General features: G+C 38.2%; 2 protein-coding genes across 3 annotated transcripts in view; one reads left to right on the forward strand and one right to left on the reverse strand.

Moving 5' to 3' along the window:
* The window catches only part of LOC124804733 (egl nine homolog 1), a 67,066-nt gene extending 57,360 nt beyond the window's left edge, over positions 1–9,706 (forward strand). Inside the window, exons 3-5 of the mRNA XM_047265031.1 lie at positions 8,862–9,001; positions 9,108–9,178; positions 9,253–9,706. Of these exons, the coding sequence (XP_047120987.1) occupies positions 8,862–9,001; positions 9,108–9,178; positions 9,253–9,284 (243 nt within the window). The 3' untranslated portion in view covers positions 9,285–9,706. The remainder of the gene's footprint in view (positions 1–8,861; positions 9,002–9,107; positions 9,179–9,252) is intronic.
* LOC124804724 (DNA polymerase epsilon subunit 2) overlaps positions 9,667–23,544 on the reverse strand; it is a 120,820-nt gene continuing 106,942 nt past the window's right edge. The window contains exons 6-10 of one of the 2 annotated variants that reach the window (XM_047265019.1): positions 11,773–11,914; positions 11,430–11,665; positions 10,977–11,160; positions 10,708–10,884; positions 9,667–9,840 (exon numbers count right to left, since the gene is read on the reverse strand). In XM_047265019.1, coding sequence (XP_047120975.1) covers positions 9,754–9,840; positions 10,708–10,884; positions 10,977–11,160; positions 11,430–11,665; positions 11,773–11,914 — 826 coding nt within the window. In that variant the 3' untranslated portion in view covers positions 9,667–9,753. The remainder of the gene's footprint in view (positions 9,841–10,707; positions 10,885–10,976; positions 11,161–11,429; positions 11,666–11,772; positions 11,915–23,544) is intronic. The other variant, XM_047265008.1, reaches the window with a different exon arrangement.

Raw genomic sequence — 23,544 nt, forward strand, 5'->3', positions numbered from 1 at the left:
ATATTGTTCAAAAATGTGTACTCTGACCATACATAAAAAATCTGTGTGTGTCAAAAGAAAAGAACGAGAGGAAAAAAATAATATGACTGATTACATTGTTCATCTCTGATTTTCCCTCAGTGTATGTAGAGCATTGATCACCAGTGGTGGTACTGTATTGAGTGCTAAAATTCAAGCAATTTGTTGTGATTTCACTTGAGGCTTTTTTACATTTCATGTCTTGGACACATAGTGGTGTTTTTCATTCTAAAAGGGGGAAAAATCATCATCCAGCTACCGAATTTTATTTATTTGCATATTAGTTTCAGAGCAAATGGTTTGTTTACTTCATTCAAGGTTTGTTGCGAATAGGACAGTGCTCCACTATGACTACGCTCCATCAATTATACAACCTCGAATGAAAGAAATTGTTTGCTTTGAAAAAATAGTTATAATGCTTTGAAATTAGTATGATCTTTTGACTTAATCAAGATTTCCATTACAAAACATTCATAAACTTCTAAATCATGGAACTCATGTCTTTTCAGTTTTTATACTATTAATATTCCATTGAAGGAAGGGAGCAATGTGAAGACTCCCTGCAATGTCAGTGTTGTTGTTGTTGGTGTTGGTGTGGAGGAGCAGGAGGAGAAGGAGGAGGACGACGACGACGACGACGACGACGACGACGACTACTACTACTACTACTACTACTACTACTACTACTTCAGCCTATAGACTGGGTTTGTTGCAGCTCTCCACACTAGCCACTCTCTCTCTATGTCTCCAGGTTCTCCGTGCATACAGCCTTCTTTCATGGTTCTTAAATCAGGGGTTAGCCATGATTAAATTATGCACCATGAAAAATTGTAGCATAGTGGCATGGACTCAGCAAATCTTTTTGAGCTTTGCTGCCTCTATAAAATTCTATTTTAAATTGTTCCTTTCCTAAAAAAAAGATGTAGGAAGTACTACCACAGCAAAGATGAACATACAGCTGTTAGTATCAGTGGCATTGAGAAAGAGTTATTAAACCTATGACAACACGACCAGGTAGTCAGAATTAGTCGAATCACACAAATACCCAGCTGAACAATTTGTAAGAACACGACATTGAATGATCACGTAGATTCAGTAGTAGGTAAGGCACATGGATACTGGGAAAATGCAGTCAAAGGAGACTGCCTATAGGTCAGTTGTATATCACATAATACGAGGGCGGTTCAGAAAGTAACCTCCGATTGGTCACAGTGCGGGTTGTGGGGGGAGTAGCGACGCCATCTGTGCGTTCAGCAACTCAACAGGTCAGTCGGCATCAAGCCATGGTCGAGTGAACGTCGTACCTGCGCTAGTTTAGTTTTTGTGGCAGTTTGAAATGTGTGCTGCAATAGAAAACCCCGCCAAATGTGAAGTGCGTGCTGTCATAAGGTTTTTTACAGCCAAAGGATATTCTGCAGCAGCTATTCATCGTGAGCTTTGTGCCGTGTACGGATCAAGAGTTATGAGTGAAGGAGTTGTCCGTGAATGGGTACGTTTATTTAAAAGTGGACGAGAAAACGTTCATGATGAAGAGAGGAGTGGTAGACCATCATTGGTGACTGACGAACTCGTTCAGACAGTTGATGCAAAAGTTCGTGAAAATCGACGTTTCTCAATGCCGGAGTTGTCTACTGGTTTTCCACAGATTTCTAAGACTCTCTTGTACGAGATAGTGACAGCAAGATTGGGTTACCGTAAGTTCTGTGCACGATGGGTGCCCAAAATTCTTACCGACCACCACAAAACTCAAAGAATGGCCTCTGCATTAGACTTTCTGTCACGTTATGAGGACGAAGGAGAACCATTGTTAAACAGAATCGTGACCGGTGACGAAACCTTGATTAAGTACGTGAACCCTGAGACAAAAGAACAGTCAAAGATGTGGGCACATTCAAATTCGCCTACCAAACCAAGAAAAGCCTCGCAAGATTTTTCTGCCAGAAAACTGATGGCAACGGTGTTTTGGGATGCCAAAGGGGTGTTGTTGGTTGAATTCATGGAACGTGGTACGACCATTAATCAAGACGTGTACTGTGAAACAATAAAAATGTTACGATGGGCTATACAGAACAAACGCCGTGGTATGCTGACTTCCGGTATCGTTTTTTTGCACGATAACGCCCGTCCTCACTCTGCTCGCAGAACAACGGCCCTTCTTGAGTCCTTCAAGTGGGACGTTATCAACCATCCACCTTACAGCCCAGACCTGGCGCCAAGTGATTATTACCTCTTCATGCATTTGAAGAAATGGCTCGGGGCACAGCGGTTTGATGACGACGAAGAACTCAAAGATGCGGTCACAGGCTGGCTCCAGGCACAAGCGGGTGATTTTTATGCAGAAGGAATTTCAAAGCTTGTGAAGAGATACGATAAGTGCCTCAATCGCTATGGAGACTATGTAGAAAAATAGTGCAAAGATGTAGTTGTAAGATGTATATATTAAAATATTTTTATTTAACTTGGTGTATTTTTTTAAATCAACCGGAGGTTACTTTCTGAACGGCCCTCGTAGATTAGTGCCACAAAGTAGATCCTGGTGGTGCCTTACATTATGTATATAAGGAAAGCTTACCCAGCACGTTTTTTGAATGTTGACTGTTTGTGGGAAGATCATGCTGTGCTTCGAGTAAGAAAGAGAGATATCTACCAGCACATTTTGGAATTTGACAGTGGCAGGACCGTTGCCTACTGAGATTGAGTTTCATCATTCCAAGATGCTGCTGCTCACATTATACTCCAAACAGCGGCACCATGTGACTCGTACACAGAGAGACACATGATGTATACTCTGTTGAACAGGATCATACAAGGTGTGATCAAAAAGTAATGGGAAGTTTTTAATTTCACAGGCAATAAGTCTGATTTTTCAATTTTTTTAACCGTTTTGAATATTTAGTTGATAGTTGAAAAGGATATACATGCTTTCATTTTTAGTTTTGAAAAAGGTGGATCAAAGATTTTGCTTGAAAAATTAAATAAAGTGCAACACCATGTTCGAAATGTTGATTGTGGCTTTTGGCGAATCTACTATGAATAAGACAAGAGTTTACAAGTGGTATAAATGTTTCAAAGAGAGTCGACAATAATTTGAAGATGATTACTACCATGGACGTCCTAGCACATCAGCTACTGATGACTGTGGAAGAAGTAAAGAAAATGGTTCTGGAAAATCGTGGAATCAACAGCAGAGAAGTTGTGATGATGCCAGCATAACCATTGGCTCATGGCAAGCAGTTTTTCCAAATGTTTTGGCCATGAAACATGTAACAGGAAAGTTTGCTCTGAAATTGTTGAATTTTGAACAAAAGTGACATTGTATAGACATCACTCGGGAATTTCTAAATGAAGTCAACAACGGTCCAGAACTTCCAAAGAAGGTTACAACAGGTGACGATGGACGGGTATATGGATATGACGTCAAAACCAAGATCCGTTAGTCCCAGTGGAAACTGCCTGAAGAGATAAGACCAAAAAAAAATTGTTTTTACCAAATTGATCGCATCTGAAAGTTCTTCTCACTGTTGTCTTCAATTACAATGGTATAATTTGACATAAATTCCTGCCTTATGGTCATTAATGAATGCTACACTGGAGTTATGTGCTGTCTGACAAAAAGACCAGAATCGTGAAAAACCATTTGTACAAATTGCATTAAGATATTGCTCCTGCTCACGTCTGTGCTTGTACGTGATTTTTGGCAGGAAACAAAACAGCTATGTTGTTTCAGCCACTGGACTTCTTACTATTCTTGTAGCTGAAGAGAACAGTGAGAGGACTTATTTTGCCACCGTTGATGAAATAAGAACAGAATCGGCTAAAGGAGCTGAACACCATAGTGAAAAGTTAGTTACAGAAGTGATTCCAAGGTTGGTAAAAGCACTGGCACAAATGTATGTCTAAGGTGGATTACTTTGAAGGGATGAAAGTTGTTGTTGATGAATAAATAGATTCTGTAAGAAAAGCATTCCCATTACGTTTTGATCATACAGAAATATCCACATGGACAATGCAGCAACATCTATGTAGGACAACCGGCCATCAGCACAGTGACCTTTGTTGCAGTTTCCCTTGAAGAGACAGCAGAGAGCGGTACACCAATGAAGGTGTGTCGTATGTTAACACTGGACACATTAGCAGCACCACATCACATTTCAGATGAGTCGTGGTTCTGTGTACAGCATCACAATGGATGTATGCAAGTGTGGAAAACAAACACCAGATTGCATTTTTCATCCTCCTAAGTACTCCATCACCTGGCATGGTGGTATGGAAGCAGTTTTGTACACAAAATGATTGCCTCTATTCACATAGCTGGTTGTTTGGACAGCAGGCATTACATTTCTGATTTATTAAGCCCATATCTGGTCATGTGTTGCCAAAAGACTGGCACTTTCCCAGTCACCAGCCACTATGATAAACTCCAGTATAGAGTTGGAGAGTATCTAATGACATACCTGTATTTACCATACAAGCTCAGTTTGACTCAGTGCCCAGTTAGGTTAGGCATAATCATTGCCGCCTGAGCTGGCAGCTTTGCATACTAAATTTTGGACTCGGCCCACCACCATATTTGAAAGCACAGCTGTGATCTATTCACTTTTCCTTGTAGATGTGTCACCACTACTAAAAAAATTACAAATGAGTCTTTCAAATACCGAAATAATGTTTTTTATCTGGTAGCAGCATGTAAAAGTTGTAAATAATATAACTCAGGATTGCTGTTCGTAAATATAAAATTGGGAGACAGTTAAAATCAGATAAACTGACACATTTTTAACGGCATTCAGTAGGTCCTGAAAAAGATAAATGGTAAAAGGTTGTTGATGTATGCTTTACAAACAAACGACAGTTGGCAGGTTTATTGTACACAATATTGGAGGTTGGCAGCATAGTATAGTAGCAAATGTCGAGAAACAATGTCTGAACACATACTAATACCATTAAATATTACATTGTCTCACTAATTGAAAAGCTCATTTCTCTATCCTGTGCAAGCTTCTTCATCTCCCAGTACCTACTGCATCTGCTTAGTGTATTCATCTCTTGGTCTCCCTCTACGATTTTTACCCTCCACGCTGCCCTCCAATGCTAAATTTGTGATCCCTTGATGCTTCAGAACATGTCCTACTAACCGGTCCCTTCTTTTTGTCAAGTTGTGCCACAAACTCCTCTTCTCCCCAACTCTGTTCAACACTTCATCATTAGTTATGTGATCTACCCATCTAATCTTCAGTATTCTTCTGTAGCACCACATTTCGAAAGCTTCTGCTCTCTTCTTGTCCAAACTATTTACTGTCCATGTTTCACTTCCATACGTGGCTACACTCCATACAAACACTTTCAGAAACGACTTCCTGACACTTAAATCTATACTAGATGTTAACAAATTTCTCTTCTTCAGAAACGCTTTCCTTGCCATTGCCAGTCTACATTTTATATCTTCTCTACTTCGACCATCATCAGTTATTTTGCTCCCCAAATAGCAAAACTCCTTTACTACTTTAAGTGTCTCATTTCCTAATCTAATTCCCTCAGCATCACCCGACTTAATTCGACTACACTCCATTATCTTCGTTTTGCTTTTGTTGATGTTCATCTTATATCCTCCTTTCAAGACACTGTCCATTCCGTTCAACTGCTCTTCCAAGTCCTTTGCTGTCTCTGACAGAATTACAATGTCATCGGCGAACCTCAAAGTTTTTATTTCTTCTCCGTGGATTTTAATACCTACTCCGAACTTTTCTTTTGTTTCCTTTACTGCTTGCACAATATACAGATTGAATAGCACCGGGGAGAGGCTACAACCCTGCCTCACTCCCTTCCCAACCACTGCTTCCCTTTCATGTCTCTCGTCTCTTATAACTGCCATCTACTTTCTGTACAAATTGTAAATAGCCTTTCGCTCCCTGTATTTTACCCCTGCCACCTTCAGAATTTGAAAGAGGGTATTCCAGTCAACATTGTCAAAAGCTTTCTCTAAGTCTACAAATGCTAGAAATGTAGGTTTGCCTTTCCTTAATCTTTCTTCTAAGATAAATCGTAGGGTCAGTATTGCCTCACGTGTTCCAACATTTCGACGGAATCCAAACAGATCTTCCCCGAGGTCGGCTTCTACCAGTTTTTCCATTCGTCTGTAAGAATTCGCGTTAGTATTTTGCAGCTGTGACTTATTGAACTGATGGTTAGGTAATTTTCACATCTGTCAACACCTGCTTTCTTTGGGATTGGAATTATTATATTCTCCTTCAAGTCTGAGGGAATTTCACCTGTCTCATACATCTTGCTCACCAGATGGTAGAGTTTTGTCAGGACTGGCTCTCCCAAGGCTGTCAGTAGTTCTAATGGAATGTTGTCTACTCCCAGGGCCTTGTTTCGACTTAGGTCTTTCAGTGCTCTGTCAAACTCCTCACGTAGTATCATATCTCCCATTTCATCTTCATCTACATCCTCTTCCATTTCCATAATATTGTCCTCAAGAACATTGCCCCCTGTATAGACCCTCTATATACTCCTTCCACCTTTCTGATTTTCCTTCTTTGCTTACAACTGGGTTTCCATCTGAGCTCTTGATATTCACGCAAGCGGCTCTCTCTTCTCCAAAGGTCTCTTTAATTTTCCTGTAAGCAGTATCTATCTTACCCCTCATGAGATAAGCCTCTACATCCTTACATTTGTCCTCTAGCCAACCCTGCTTAGCCATTTTGCACTTCCTGTCGATCTCATTTTTGAGACGTTTGTATTCCTTTTTGCCTGTTTCACTTACTGCATTTTTGTATTTTCTCCTTTCATCAATTAAGTTCAATATTTCTTCTGTTACCCAAGGATTTCTACTAGCCCTCGTCTTTTTACCTACTTGATGCTCTGCTGCCTTCACTATTTCATCCCTAAAAGCTACCCATTCTTCTTCTACTGAATTTCTTTCCCCCATTCCTGTCAATTGTTCCCTTATGCTCTCCCTGAAACTCTGTACAACCTCTGGTTTAGTCAGTTTATCCAGGTCCCATCTCCTTAAATTCCCACCTTTTTGCAGTTTCAATCTACAGTTCATAACCAATAGATTGTGGTCAGAGTCCACATATGCCCCTGGAAATGTCTTACAATTTCAAATCTGGTTCCTAAATCTGTCTTACCATTATATAATCTATCTGTAACCTTCTAGTATCTCCAGGGTTCTTCCATGTATACAACCTTCTTTCATGATTCTTGAACCAAGTGTTAGCTATGAGTAAGTTATGCTCTGTGCGAAATTCTACCAGGCGGCTTCCTCTTTCATTTCTTGGCCCCAATCCATATTCACGTAATACGTTTCCTTCTCTTACTTTTCCTACTGTCGAATTCCAGTCACCCATGACTATTAAATTTTCGTCTCCCTTCACTACCTGAATAGTTTCTTTTATCTCATCATACATTTCATCAATTTCTTCATCATCTGCAGAGCTAGTTGGCATATAAACCTGTACTACTGTAGTAGGCGTGGGCTTCATGTCAATCTTGGCCACAATAATGCATTCACTATGCTGTTTGTAGTAGCGTACCCAGACTCTTATTTTTTTTTTATTCGTTATTAAACCTACTCCTGCATTACCCATATTTGACTTTGTATTTATAACCCTGTATTCACCTGACCAAAAGTCTTGTTCCTCCTGCCACCGAACTTCACTAATTCCCACTATATCTAACTTTAACCTATCCATTTCCCTTTTTAAATTTTGTAATCTACCTGCCCAATTAGGGGATCTGACATTCCACGCTCCGATCCGTAGAACGCCAGTTTTCTTTCTCCTGATAATGACGTCCTCTTGAGTAGTCCCCGCCCGGAGATCTGAATGGGGGACTATATTACCTCCGGAATATTTTACCCAAGAGGACGCCACCATTATCGTTGAGGCACGCAAGCCTCGCCACCAACGGCAAGGTCCATGGTTCATGGGGGGGTATTAAATATTATAAATATTAGTGATGCATAATGTCTAAAGACTTTGACATTCACAGGCAAAAATCAGTGCAGATTTGAGTCAAAGATCGGAAATATCATTTAATCTTCATACACCAATGAATAGTACACATAACACACCTGCAACACAATGAAAGAGCTACTATCCGCCTAGTCAAATCTTGAGTATAGATATGTTACTTTCACCCTCCTGCTTGTTCCCTAATTACTGATGCCTCTATACTTGATTCCTCCTAATAAATTTGTTTTTCATTTGAGTTTTTAATGAATTGGGCAATAATTTAAATATGTGATATCACTTTGTGTTACTGTGTCCCGCTGAAAATAATGTCTTTTTCTCCATTTCTTCCATAAAAATACATTATATATAAATACACATAGTGAGAGAATAATCGTCAATGTTGACAGTAATCTTTCATTATTCAGAAAAACTAATTTTTTCCCTTTTTGGCATACAAAAAACCATTTGGTATTGAATATTGTTGTAGTATCATCCTCCACGCTGAAATGGAAAGTCCCTAATTCTGTTGTTAATTATTGGCTTAAAAAGATTTATGTTTACAGTTAAGATAATCAGTATATTCGTGGTCTTATTTTGACATTCATTATTAGTCAACCACAATATTACTGCACCTGGGAGCAAAGGCACTTTGATCAACGTAGCATGAGTTTTTAATTGTTACTTTATGAGGACATGCTGAACAACTTGATAGTATGTGCACAACTGTCTTGAAATCATTCACAATGCAATGTGGTGGTGTTAATTACTGTAATGTCATGGGAGGCCAAGTGCAATAATTTGTGGTTGGGTAGTAACAATTTATAATGCTTAAAGACTCTTCCTATTTAACACATAAGTAGGAAACACTCATAATTTACCGCTTCATAGGAAAACGGAGGCCTTTTACGAATCTTCCCTTTTGGATGGCAAGACAAAGTAGCAGATATAGAACCACTGTTTGACAGAATTCTTTTTTTCTGGTCTGATAGGCGTAACCCTCACGAAGTTCAGCCAGCATACAAGACAAGGTAAAATTAGCATTGATTTATTCTTGTTATTGCCATGGTGCTTGTTTAAGTTCATCTCTTGTGACAAAAAGTTGTCCATTTAGACCAAGATACTTTACCTTTTCAGATATGCTATTACACTGTGGTATTTTGATGCAAATGAAAGAGAAGAAGCCTGCAGAAGATATCAAAAAGAAAGTAAGTTAAGCTCTTTATTTCATTGGTTTTCGGTAAAAATTTGCAGTTATTAACATTTTCATTCTGTTTGACAGGAGACCATAGTCGACAGGTCACAAGCAACTGATGCTAAGTGGTTGTGAGTCAGAATCCAACAAATCATTATGCTTCATAAACTTTACCTTTTGATGTGAAGGATGTATAAAATCAAGTATTGTTGCATGTGAGAGTGTACTCAATACCTCTGCTCATGTTTATGTGCAGAAGGTTTATCTACTAAAAAACAATTAGAATTGTTCACAGTGGTGCAGTGCTGCCTGGAAGTCATTGAGTGGAGTCTTCTTTTATTGTTGTTAAAATTGTAATTTATGTAACAGTACTTGTAACATACTGTGTATCACAATCAACGAAGTGATATTTTTTAATACCAAATACCTGTGTAAATTATTTAGAAATTCTTGAAATCAAAATATTAGTGTTTTGTAAAGAAAAAGGTCACCTTTTAAAATTATGTAAATATATTTACAGCTTTATGACATTTATGTATGATAAATATTGTAATTATATGTAATATACAAACAATACAATAACTATTATCAGTCGTTTGGAATTTGACTGTCTTCTATTTGGCGTGAAGCTGGCAGGTACACTTTAAAAGAATAATTGCTTCTTGGGAAAGAACTCTGAAATCACAATATAGGAAAAAACATCAACACTCCATACATCTCATTATGAACTGTACTTCTTAATGAAACAGATATGAGATATTTACAATTAGTAGCCTCAGAGAAACCAATCTCACTCTTATTTACTAAGGCATCTGTCAGCACTTCCTGTACAACAGACTACCGCATACAAGCCTAATGCTCACTTTAATATTCCTGAAGATGTCGGAGATCAAGGTATTACTTGAGACTTTCCTTCTAGGTGTACAGCAGTAAGTCATGTAGTCTACCCTTATAGGAAGTTCCAAGATGTCAATTGTAAAGTATACTAGAGTAATTACTCTTATTACAAAAATAGACAGTTGTAGCATAATTACTTCCAGCAATATTACTCACCTAGAGGAAATACCCTTTCTCACGGGCAATTTTGAGTAGTTTCTTTTTCCATGGGGCAGGATTATTGTTTTTCCCCTAACACTTGGGTAACACAAATATAACAAAAATGAAACGATCATACGGCATTATGGCCGGGAGACCCCACGCGGGGTGTTCGGCCGCCGAAATTGCAAGTCCTCTTTAGCTGATGCCACTTCGGCGACTTGTGAGTCAGTGATGATGAAAGACACACAACACCCAGTCATATCGAGGCAGCCACAAATCATACTAATAAGTAAGGATTCATGATTTATCAGCTAATTAACTTTAGATTTATTTAATGAATGACTATGAAATAAAGTTACACTTTTTTGTAAGCACCATCCCTCAGTGCATAGAGAGATGTTATTACTCTTTTTATATGAAAAAAAGATCTGTTCTCTGCACGAACATCTTCAGGGAGGGGGGTGAGGGTATATAACTTGCTTCATAAATTAATTTTATACTTACTGGGTTTATCACTTGGCATCCAGAGTAGGATGTGGTGAATGCGTTGAATTGATCAGCAGTTATGATTAGATCAGGTAATGGATAAAGCTGCATCCCATAATCAAATCCCCAATAAACAGGGCATACAGCCAGTGGCAGTGGTGCTAGGTGTGCTTGGCTTATTATAGTCTTTGCAAACTACGAACAAGGAAAAAATTATTATTAGTGGCAAGTAGAAGAGAATTGTAATACTGGTAATACAAATGTCTATGTCAATACTTGGAACTCACATGCTGTGGTATATCACCAGAGGTAGGAAAATAAATAGTATTCCGACACATTTTAGTCACCAGATCTTCCCGTATTACTACTATTTCTTGGGTGCAGTACTGTATTCGGCAAGGACTTGTGCTGAAGATAGCTGAAGGAAGTTTCTTTTTCAGCTCTTCTGTGACAAACGTTGGCAATGGTGGTCTGTCCAGGAAAAAAGAATATCTCTATGAATATGGGATGCATTTACTCGCATAAGTCTACATACATGAAACAGGTGCTCAGTGACGTATCACAAAAACTGTAAAATCTCAGCAACAATGATGGTGTATCCCCTTCAATAACTTTAAACCTACTAATCTTCTATAAACCAGAATTTTATGCCGTTATTACAGATTAATAACAGCATGAAATTCTGTCTCATAAACTAGACTACTGACACTGAAGGCAAAGTGGCTTTCATCTGAACGTACCTGGGAAGAATGCTAGAAAAAGCAGGATCAACAGGGCCAGGAATGAATATGAATTTGCTATTTGCTGTTAATTTAGGAAACTGAACAATCAAATCCCCTAGAATTTTAAATTTTTCCTTAAGGAGATAAGCATGTGCACTGCCATGCTGTGATGAGAGGAAATTGCCCATCAGCACAAATGCCACTGGTGGACATTCTGAGTAGCCCTGAAATAATGTTGAAAGCTTTTCTAATACCTGAAAAACAAAATTGGCATTCTTGAGTGACAAACCATGCAAGTGTGTTTTCAGCTTTTTAGTAATACAACTGCAGCAGACATTGTTAGGTGTGAAATCCTCAGTACCTTAACATTGTCTAGCCAAACATCAGCAATAAATACAATGGTAGCATCCTCATTTTCCTCTTCTATTTTAAGCAGCTTCTTTGACAGCTTCAGACTTTTGCTGGAAGGACCTCCAAATGTGTTCATGTTTCCAAAATAATCTCTGTTTGACAAAGAATAAGTAGGTCACTGGAGAACTGAAAACTGTAAAGAACTATGGCACAAATACTTTTTTTTTAATCCAGAGCAAATTGATGTAAGTATAATTTACACAGCATTCACTCAAAAATAAAACTTGTTGCTGTTAATGATATGCAAAAGGTAGAAGATACAAAAATTTTATCTCCAGTCTCATTAACTCTTCAACACTTGATGACAGCCACAGAGGGTGTAACTGTCAGCATGAGAGAGCCCCACTGTATATGGAAATAATGCCAGCAAATGAACACACATGAGCTTACATTACTTTTTGCCTGAAATATATAATTTTATGTAAGAAAAGGTAAGTGCCTTTTACCACATCTCTGGTCTGAAAAAGAAACAATTTTCTTTCTGTACTATGCATTGTCGGGAGGGGGGGCGGGGGGGGGGGGGGGGGGGTTGTAGATTAGAAGAAAGGAACTGCTGTAATTTCGATTGGTTGGATTACATTACACTACATGAATGCATGGCATCTGTTCTTTCGGATATGTCTGACAGAATAGACAATACACGGAATCTGAAGCTGTGATACATCATGTGTAAATTGAAGGTGGAGCTGGGGAGAAAGGAAATGAAAAGGATTACAGATGTCAGCTGCATAAACATTACGCGGAATCAGTGGCGACGAGCGAAAATGTGTACCGGACTGGGATTCGTACATGGGATCCCCTGCTTACTAGGCAGGTGCATTAACCACTGCACCTCCAAGATTGAGCATTATTACAACTGTGCAGATTATTCGGCACATCTCACAGCCAATCCACATTTCCACTGAATGCCACCTGTTCATTTGAGTGCATCGTGTTGAAAAGAGCAGACACCAAACATTCATGTAATAATTCGCCTAGATGGGCAATGGTTCCGTACTCCTCAATGTGGATGCACAAGTACATCTGACCTGCTGTGGGAATCTGAGTAGCAAGCATGGAAGAAATGGACAGGGTCTGCGGATAGGTGGTACTTGGTGGGAATATGCATTCTGACATCAGTAATTCCTTTCCTTTCCTTTCTCCACACCTCCAGCTTCAATTTACATTCAAATCACACTACATGGAAAACAAAACAACTTGTAGGAAAGGTCACATATTAACACTTAGGTTTTATCTGGTGATTAAGTACTCCATAAAGAAAGGTATGAAAGCAAAGGACATTCACACCGATTTCCAGAATACACTGGGGGACTCTGCTGCTCCTTCATATTCAAATGTTGCCAAGTGGACAAATGAATTTAAATTTCGTCAGGAGAGCTTAGATGATGATCTGTGCAGTGTCACTACTCCAGAAATCATTGCAAAAGAGTGCACAAAATGGTCAAGGATTGCCGATTGAAACTGCGTGAAATTGCTCGTGCTTGCCAGATGATGTCTGAAAAGGTATATCACATTTTAACTGCAGAATTAGAAATGAAAAAATTACCTGCAAGATGGGTGCCGCGACTCTTTGACACTGGATCAAAAAATGCATGAGAATGGACATATAGGAATAATATTTGACCCATTATAGGAGAAATAAACAAGATATTTTGCGCCGGTTTGTGACCACAGATGAAACTTGGGTGCACTACTATACCCCAGAGAGAAAAAAAGTCAAAACAGTGGAAACAAGCTGATTCTCTGCCACCAAAGAAAGCACAGACAATTCCTTTGGTGAAGATTCACTTCAAACGAAGAATTGATAACCAGAGCTGACAACTATTATGCAGGCCCGGAGGAAATTCAGTTTTGAAATGGGATCAAGGCACTGGAACATCATTGCACCAAGTGCGTTAATCTATAAGGAGACTATATTGAAAAACAAAAAAGTTTCACTGATTTAGGTACTTTTTTTCCTGTTCCATTCTGAGAACTTTTCAAACCAACCTCGTATTTGATTATTCTTTTCATGTACCCACAAATTGTTACCCCCATGTATTAATGTTTCAATGAGTTGACTGATTTCAATTGTGACTCAGCGGTACCATAATCTTAGGTTACTATGTGTTTTGCAGTTTGAAAATACACTATTTTTTTAATATTCAAGACAAGCTGACAATCTTTGCATTTTTTGAGAGGTATTTCAATGAGGTTCTGTTATGGTAGTCATTTTAGGTTTCTCACAATGCCCTTTTGTGCAAAAGTGTTTCACTCAGCATCTTACTAGCAATAGCCTATGATTTGTTTTATGACTATTGTGCACTTTATCTTTAGAAACTTCTTTACAGAGAACATCATTGAAGGATCCTCCTCTGAAGAACTGTTCCTCTAATGTTTGGTCAACTATTCTTCTAAACTTAGCCAAAATTTCTCTGCATGCTCCTGCCCAGAACTAAATGTTTCCTATTTTACATGAGACACAGTTCCATCTGTATCTAGCTTACTGAACACACACATCTTCATTTGTTCTACTTGCCCTTTACATTGTTGCTAAGAGTGCCCCATACTGAGAGTAATTCCAATCAGGACAACATCAATTTGTTGCCATCAGATTTATTTCCATTCTGAAACATTGTTTCCATTTAAATTAGATCATCGCCATCTTTCAGTGTTTCTACAAACTGTATTGAAATAAAATGTAGTGACTGCTATACTAAGTCATACCATGCTAGTTAATGTACATCATCTACTTCCAATTTTGCCTATGGTGGTATGTATGGTGGTCAGGAATGCTCTGAAAAGGGTGTTGCTGAGGAGGGTGAGCTGAGGAACAATTGTTAGGAAAAAAATTGATACATAGTGCCTTTCAGAGTTATTTGACACTGAAGTTAGCTTTTCAGACTGTTTCTCACCACTGTGTGTGTGTGTGTGTGTGTGTGTGTGTGTGTGTGTGTGTGTGGCATGAATTCAAACCATGTGTTGTTTCCGAGAGACTAAAAAATTCTAACCGGGATTCAATCCCATGACCTTTTTGTTTCCAGGCACTGCTTCACCACTAGACCACAAAGTGTAAATTTCCAATTTTGGAGCAAACTGACATGTCATTGATTAAAATACCCAAATTAAAAGCCTATGCAGTTGTTTCTGTTGCCCTCTTTGGCTATGGTAATCACCCCTGCGCATCCTTTCCAGAAGTTTGTAAAAATTGGAATAAATGAGGTCGTTCACTGGTGTTAATTTTGCTATCCATTTGATCAACAAACAGCTACAGAAATATGCTAAAAACACACAGCAGGAAATCAAAAGTGTTTCTTATTCTATATCTGAAAGCTTTGTGTTTATCCTGCCTAATAACCAAGCACAATATAAAATTCTTCCTGGCTAGCATATGTTCAGAAAGAAAACCGATTTCCTAAAATGTCAGTGTAGCCACACCACAAAAATTGGTACATTTTGTAAGAGGGTTTAGATCAAATTATATAGGTTTCATACAATGACTCTGTAGTTTACAAAGTTGTTTTATTACATATTCCAGTTTCAGGTCACTCAACTGTATCAATACTAGTTTAATCTTATTACAATGACATTATAACAAATATAAAAACCTCGTAACTTCATTTTGTTAAATTTTGCATGTCAAGCAAAAAAGGTTGCTTAAAAAGAGGTACACAAAGTTATTACAGAAATCCATGCACTTTCAAATCTCTCTTTGATTACATAGTTACTGGAATTAAGAGATTTCGCAGCAGATGGAGTTATGAGGTTCTCGTTGCCTACCATCATAAGATGTTTTGAATATGATATGTAGTAACTCATCAACTTAACAGGTACAAGACATTGTGAGCACCTCTCTGGACATGTTCAGTTAAAAAGTTACGATGTAATATACACTGAAACACCAAATAGACATGTTTATTCAAATGCAGAGAGATGCAAACAGGCAGAATATGGCACTGTGGTTGACTACACCTATATAAGACGACAAGTGTCTGGTGCAGTTAGACCTGTTACTGCTGCTACAATGGCAGGTTATCAACATTTAAGTGAGTTTGAACGTGGTGGTGTAGTCGATGCACGAGCAATGGGACACAGCATCTCCAAGGTAGCGATGAAGTGTGGATTTTCCCATACTACCATTTCACGAGCATGCTGTTAATATCAGAAATCCGGTAAAACATTAAATCTCCGACATCGCTGAGGCCAGAAAAAGATCTTGCAAGAAAGGGACCAACAACGACAGGAGACAATCATTCAACGTGACAAAAGTGCAACCCTTCCGCAAATTGCTGCCGATATCAATGCATTTCATGAGCGTACCGTTAATATCAGGAATTTGGTAAAACATCAAATCTCTGGGGCCAGAAAAAGATCCTGAAAGAAAGGGATCAACAACGACTGAAGAGAATTATTCAACGTGACAGAAGTGCAACCCTTCCATTAATTGCTGCAGATTTAAATGCTGGGCCATCAACAAGTGTCAGCATGGGAACCAGTCAACAAAACATCATCAATATGAGCTTTTGGAACTGAAGGCCCACTCGTGTACCCTTGATGACAGCACAATACAAAGCTATACGCCTCGCCTGTCCCCGTCAACACTGACATTGGACTACTGATGACTGGAAACGTTGCTTGATCAGACAAGTCTGATTTCAAATTGTATCAAGCGGGTGGACGTGGACGTGTACGGGTATGGAGACAACCTCATGAATCCATGGACCCTGGATGTCAGCAGGGGACTGACTATCAAGATGGTGGAGGCTCTGTGATGGTGTGGGGCATGTGCAGTGGAGTGACATGCGATGCCTGATACGTCTATATACGACTCTGACAGGTGACACATATGTAAGCATCCTGTCTGATCACCTGCGTCCATTCATGTCCATTGTGCATTTCAATGGACTGTAACAATTCCAGCAGGACAATGCGACACCTCTCATCTTCAGAATTGCAGCAGAGCAGCTCCAGAAACACACTTCTGAGTTTAAACAGTTCTGCTGGCCACCAAACCCCCCAGACATGAACATTATGGAGCATGTCAGGGATGTTGCAGTGTGCTGTTCTGAATAGATCTCCATCCCCTTGTACTCTTGTGGCTTTATGGACAGCCCTGCAGGATTCATGGTGTCAGTTCCCTCAAGCACTACTTCAGACATTAGTCGAGTCCATGCCATGTTGTGTTGTGGCACTTCTGCATGCTTGCGGTGGCCCTACACAACATTAGGCAGGTGTACCAGTTTCTTTGGTTCTTCAGTGTATATACAATTATCTGATGACAACATGGTAGTAAATCTCAGCCCAGAAATGATTCCATTGAGTGACCTCACACTGAAATATATAATAGAAGATTTAAAATACAGTCGCTGAATTTACCTAAGGCAGTACGTCTAGTCGGTTTAAGTTTACCCTATCAGAGTAGTGCGGAGTGGCTCACCACAAACTACTAGGCTGATCCACATTTCATCACGGTTATAAGGGAGGTGACCAACATCTGATCACAATTTTAAGGGTGATATCGTAGCAATAAATTTCAGCTGCTTGACTGCATAACATTTTCTTGGAATGGATGACAATGGAGATATAAATACAAAAACACTTGTACATTTTGCTTACTTTTACTATATTATGTCATATGGTACCAAATTTTGAGTAACTTCACAAACAAACAAATATGTTATATATAATATAATAATAATAATAATTATTATTATTATTATTATTATTTATGTTTCAGCTTTTGATTTAGTTTTCCTCTTTATCAATTGAAAGGGAGTAGTGCTTCCATTGAGTTCCAAGTTTTGAATTTGACTTACTTAGAAAGTGGAGATAAAGTATTATTCTGCTTGCAGAGTCTATGGTGGAAGAAAATGAGGTAAAACAAGTTTTACTTTTCTTCAATAATTGTTTCTACATCTACATCCACACTCTGCAAACCACCATGAGATGCAAGGCAGAGGGTACATCCCATTGTCCCAGTTATTAGGGTTTCTTCCTGTTCCATTCATGTGTGAAGCATGAAAAAGAATAAAGGTCTGGAAGTCTCTGTGCATGCAGCAATTATTCTAATCTTACCATCACAATCCCTATGTCAGCGATATGTAGGGGCCTGTAGTATATTCCCACAGTAATCATTTAAAGTTGGTTCTTGAAACTTTGTTAATGGTCTTTCTCGGGATAGTTTACCTCTTACCTTCAAGGGTCTTCCAGTTCAGTCCCTTCAGTACTCCCACAGATTAAACAATCCTGTGGTCATTCGTGCTGCCCTTCTGTGTATACATTCAATATCCCCTGTTAGTCCTATGTGGTACAGGACCACACACTTGAGCAATATTCTACAACCAGTCGCATAAGTGATTTGTAAGCAATCTCCTTCGCAGATTGATTGCACTTCCCCATATTTCTACCAATAAACCAAAGTCTACCACCTGCTTTAGCCATGATTGAACTGATGTCATCATTCCATTTCATATCCCTACAAAGTGTCACATCCAGGTATTTGTATGAATGGTTAATTCCAACTGTGACTCATTGATCTTTAAGTCATAGGATATTACGTTTTTTTCGTTTTGCGAAATGCAAAATTTTACATTTCTGAACATTTAGAGCATGTTACCAATCTCTGCACCACTTTGAAATCTTATCAAGATTTGTCTGAATATTTATGCAGCTTCTCTCAGATAGTACTTCATTATAGATAACTGCATCCTCTACCACAATCCTGATTTTAATATTAATATTGTGTGCAAGATCATTAATATGCAATATGAACAGCAAGAGTACCCAACACACTTCCCTGGAGCACACCCAAGGTTACTTCTATATCTGATATCTAAATGATCCATAAAACTGAAAGCAGCATATGTAAATTCCTCCAAGTTTTTGCAACTTATATATTAACACTTCATTAACTCAATATACATCTATCATGATGAGCTTGTTTCAACATTTTTGCCTTTACAAGTTATGATTGAAAATTTTTCATAAAAATGTATGATAAAATTATGTTGGTTGTTTATGTCTTGGCTTTTATGATGTATCTCACATATTGCATCCTGGAGCATCTTTTTGACTGTCTCACAGGGTTACTGGTCATGCTTATAGCATTTATATGGCACTTTTGTTGGACACACATGTTGGACAGTTTTCTCCAGCGATACTTATAAATTTACAATGAATTTTATTTGTGGGAAAATCAGCAATAATAAATACATTCAAATAGAGAATAACTATATATTTTTTTCTTTTTCCTACAAAGATATTTGTGTTGGGTACTCTACTGTCTTATGTGTCAGGAAGTGTTGAAAATTTATTGTTTTCTTTTTCTTTTAGGATGTAAATAAAGTTTTATAGATATTTTTTACACTTTAGTTCTGTTTGTTCATTTAAAATTTCATTTGGGTGTGTGTTTGTGTGGGTGTAAATTTCCAGTTCTTCCATGATATTATATGAGAACATTCTTTGGGTACCCTACGTAGAATTTTTACTGTATTTTCTATTTTTTTTTTTTTTACTTTATGTTTTTGTTTTCACTTCAAGACAAATAAAAGAGAACAGAATACTCAGCACAAATATCTTTGTGCAAGAAACAAAAAATTATAGTTATACTATCTTTGGAATGTATTTATTATTGCTGATTTTCAGCAAATAGAATTCATTATAAACATGTAGGCATCACTGGAGAAAAATGTCAAACATACATCTGTGTTACATAAATGCTATTATAAATGTGACTGATAGTACCGAGAGACAACCAGTCAAAATTATCAAGTGTAGACTACAACCCACTATGTATCACTCATGTAGGAAATGCCAAGACAAGATAAGCCTAATTACAGCAGGAACATATGCAGTTAAGTATTCACTCTTCGAGTGCACAACATGTGAATGGATCTGGCAGAAGCCCTAATAATGGTACAATGGGAAGTACTCTCTGCCAATCACTTCACAGTGGTTTGCACAGTACAGATATAGATACCTCATATATTTATCAGTTATTACCAAACATGGTGGTTAGGAGAGAGAGAGAGAATGCTTGAATATAAAAGCGAAAGTTTCTACAGTTAGAGCCAGCTAACATAAAAGTTTTCTGGCTCTGATGTTTCTTTTGGAATTAGGGTGAAATATAAGAGAGGCAACTGTCTTCACCTTCAGAATTTTATTTGATACTGATAGCAACCATACACAGATTGCACAATAGACAGGAGAAGAAGAAATTTGATAGTTTCTTTTTATGAGTTATACCCTTAACTACCATGATAGCATTGTTTGCCTAGTCAACAAAACTTTCTGATTAACACCTACCAGATCATCATATTCGCTTGAAAGCCCTTACACATTACACTCGTCCCTCTCCATGTTCTGATAATTTTTTTTTTACTATTTTTTGTAGTTTTAATTTCTTAAACATTATTATTCCTTGACTGACATAACAGAAAATCTTGGGCGGAATATGAACAACTATACACTCATCTTGACACACCATGAAGGAGTTTATCACTCATTTTCATACCAAATACTTGAAACAGAGGACAAGGACCAAGACACAATCTTGTTACTTTCAAGATTCACTTGCTCAGCATTTTCTGACTGACACATGAAAGCTGACTTCAGGCATGTTGTACATTTCTGCTATTGAAGTTCCTTTAACACAATCATCACTTCCTTTACTGAGCAAAAGGCAGCTCTGAAAGAATGCATTGTGACAATCTATTTGAATGAATGTTATTCATACAAGACTGCCAAAGTACCAAATTGTATTATTCTTCAAACTAAGTCTGCACCACAGCACACTAATGGCAGAGTGTATCATCCAGCTTTGATCTCAATGGAAGTGGCTGAAAATGTTCTCAAAGTTCTCCCAAAATGTGAATACTGAAATTTAACATATCAATGAAACGATTATCAGCATTAAGAGAACCAAGAAAATTCAATCAGCAGACAAGAGCAGTTCTAAGGTTATAAGATCATCCAAGGGCCAATAAATGTTATGATGTTGTCTACAAACAGGTAGGAAAATTGGTTGGCAGACAGGCTGCACAAAGAAGCTTTGGATCATGAGCAGTTTTACCAACACAGCTATATGAGCTTTTAAAGTACTTACTTATAACAGAGTTACCACACTTACGCATTAAATATCTTCAGAACAATGTTCTGAACACATATTACAGTAATTTTTTATGTGCTACTCTTTAAGTGACTCCTTGGTACCAATTTGTAAAGCCAGCTGTAAATTTCCCTGAACTACACTCGCAACATCATGCCAACTTACTTCCTATTCAATGAAAAATATTTTCGAAAAGCCTATTGGTCAGCAATGGACAGTACGTTATTCACCAGTTACGAAATTTATACATGAAACATTTCGAATAAACACATCTGTATCAATGTGTAACAACATATTTATTATATGGTCCTAAATAATAGAACCAAATCTTTTTAGTGCATCATGTCTTATTGGTCTAAAATACGCGGGTGGTTTGGAAAGTTCTCGGAATGGAATAGAAAAAATGTACTTACATCACTGAAACTTTTTTTATTTTTCAATGTAGTCTTCTTGTAGACTGACGTTCTAGTACCTTGATCCTATCTCGAAAATGAGTTTCCTCCAGGTCTGCAAAATCATTATAAACTCTGGCTATCAGTTCTTCATTTGAAGTAAATCTTCGTCCACCAAGAAAAATTTCCAGTTTTGGAAAGAGGTGGAAGTGTGACGGAGTCATATCAGGTGAATAAGGCGGGTGTGGCAACAATTCATATCTTAGTTCACGTAATTTTGCCATAGTGACGGCACGTGTGCGGGCGCACATTGTCTTGATGGGTGATGACTTTCTTCCTTGCTGAATCTGGCCTTCTTTCGCATATCTTTTGTTGCAATTTGTCCACGTTAGCATAGTATTCTCCAGTAATTGTTTGCCCAGTGGGGAGATCATTTACAAATTAGAATCCTCTTCGCATTTCAGAACACTGATGCCATGACTAGACCTTGGACTTTCAGGTTCTAAAAATTGTAAATTAGGTACTTAAAATAGGTTCTATCACTTACAAAATAGTTTATAAAAATTAGAAAATAGGTGACCAAAACATGACACTTTATTGTCCAGAAAGATAAATAGATTGACAAAACTCCACATTATATTATTGTCTATGTCCATAATTACAGACACAGTAAATAACTAACACTTTCTCCAGATTTTCCGTTGAGAAACTGCATCTCCTGTCTGTTAATAACATCTTAAATGCCGAGAATGAGCGATATACGCAAACAGATGTCACCGGAGCATATTTAAACGATGACATTAGGTGTGCACCCTCATGCTCTGTTGATTTACCTAATAAGATGTCAGCCACTGTGCAGAGGGTGCTCAGTCCTGGGTGTCGTCCCCCCCCCCCCCCCCCCCACTAACTTTCATACCAATTGAACCTGGGACCAAGTTGATTTTTTCTGTCACCTCTTCTATCAATTGCAGCTGTGTGTGGACTGGTTTCTGTGAACCCTCTAGAGCTTTAATAATAGGGACACAAAATGCATAACGAGATTTTATGTATGCAATGTCTTTGGAAACTGTTGGGTCCTTTAGAACATCTTTAGCTGAAGTAATGCTCACTGCTGCCTCCTGCAATTTAAGAACAGTGTTCGTAATGTCTTCCAAATGCTCGCTGTAATATTCCGCAGCCTCTAGCCATGTTCCCCAACAAAAGTATGGGTTTGGTGGAAGTGGTACATTGGGAAGTTCCTCTCAATCTTAAAATAACTGGATTCTTGTAGGTGCTTTAATAAAAACCTTTTTGATGGTTGAAACTAGCTTATTTATATGTGGAAAAAGGAGATGTATCGTCTCAGTTACACAATTCATGGCATGGGCAAGACATGTGACATGGGGCAAGACTGTGTAAAAATACTTTCAATAAGTTAACAGCAGCAATCACGTATGCGGCTGTATCAGTGTAGATTACAAGTACTTTAATTTCATCTTGACTGTTGGAGAAAAGTACATCTACATCTACATGGTTACTCTGCAATTCAAACTTAAGTGCCTGGCAGAGGGTTCATCAACCATTTTCATACTACTACTCTACCATTCCACTCTTGAATGGCGCATGGGAAAAACGAACACCTAAATCTTTCCGTTCAAGCTCTGATTTCTCTTATTTTATTATGATGATCATTTCTCCCTACATAGGTGGGTGTCAACAAAGTATTTTCGCATTTGGAAGAGAAAGTTGCTGATTGAAATTTTGTAAACAGATCTCGCTGCAAAGAAAACCGCCTTTGTTTCAGTGACTGCCACCCCAACTCGCTTATCATATCAGTGACACTCTCACTCTCATTGCGCGATAACACGAAACGAGCTGCCCTTCTTTGCACTTTTTCGATGTCCTTCGTCAATCCTACCCGGTAAGGATCCCATATCGCGCAGCAATATTCCAGCAGAGGACGGACAAGTGTAATGTAGGCTGTCTCTTTAGTGGATTTGTCGCATCTTCTAAAGTGTTCTGCCAACAAAGCGCAGTCTGTTTCGCCTCCCCCACAATATTATCTATGTGGTCTTAACAATTTAATTTGCTCGTAATTGTAATTCCTAGGTATTTAGTCGAATTGTCAGCCCTTAGATTTGTGCGATTTATCGTATACCCAAAATTTATTCGATTTCTTTTAGTACCCATGTGGATGACCTCGCACTTTTCTTTGTTTAGTGTTAATTGAAACTTTTTGCACCATACTGAAATTCTCTCTAGATCA

Source organism: Schistocerca piceifrons, chromosome 1 (genome assembly GCF_021461385.2).
Source record: "Schistocerca piceifrons isolate TAMUIC-IGC-003096 chromosome 1, iqSchPice1.1, whole genome shotgun sequence".
NCBI classification, from domain to species: Eukaryota; Metazoa; Arthropoda; class Insecta; order Orthoptera; family Acrididae; genus Schistocerca; species Schistocerca piceifrons.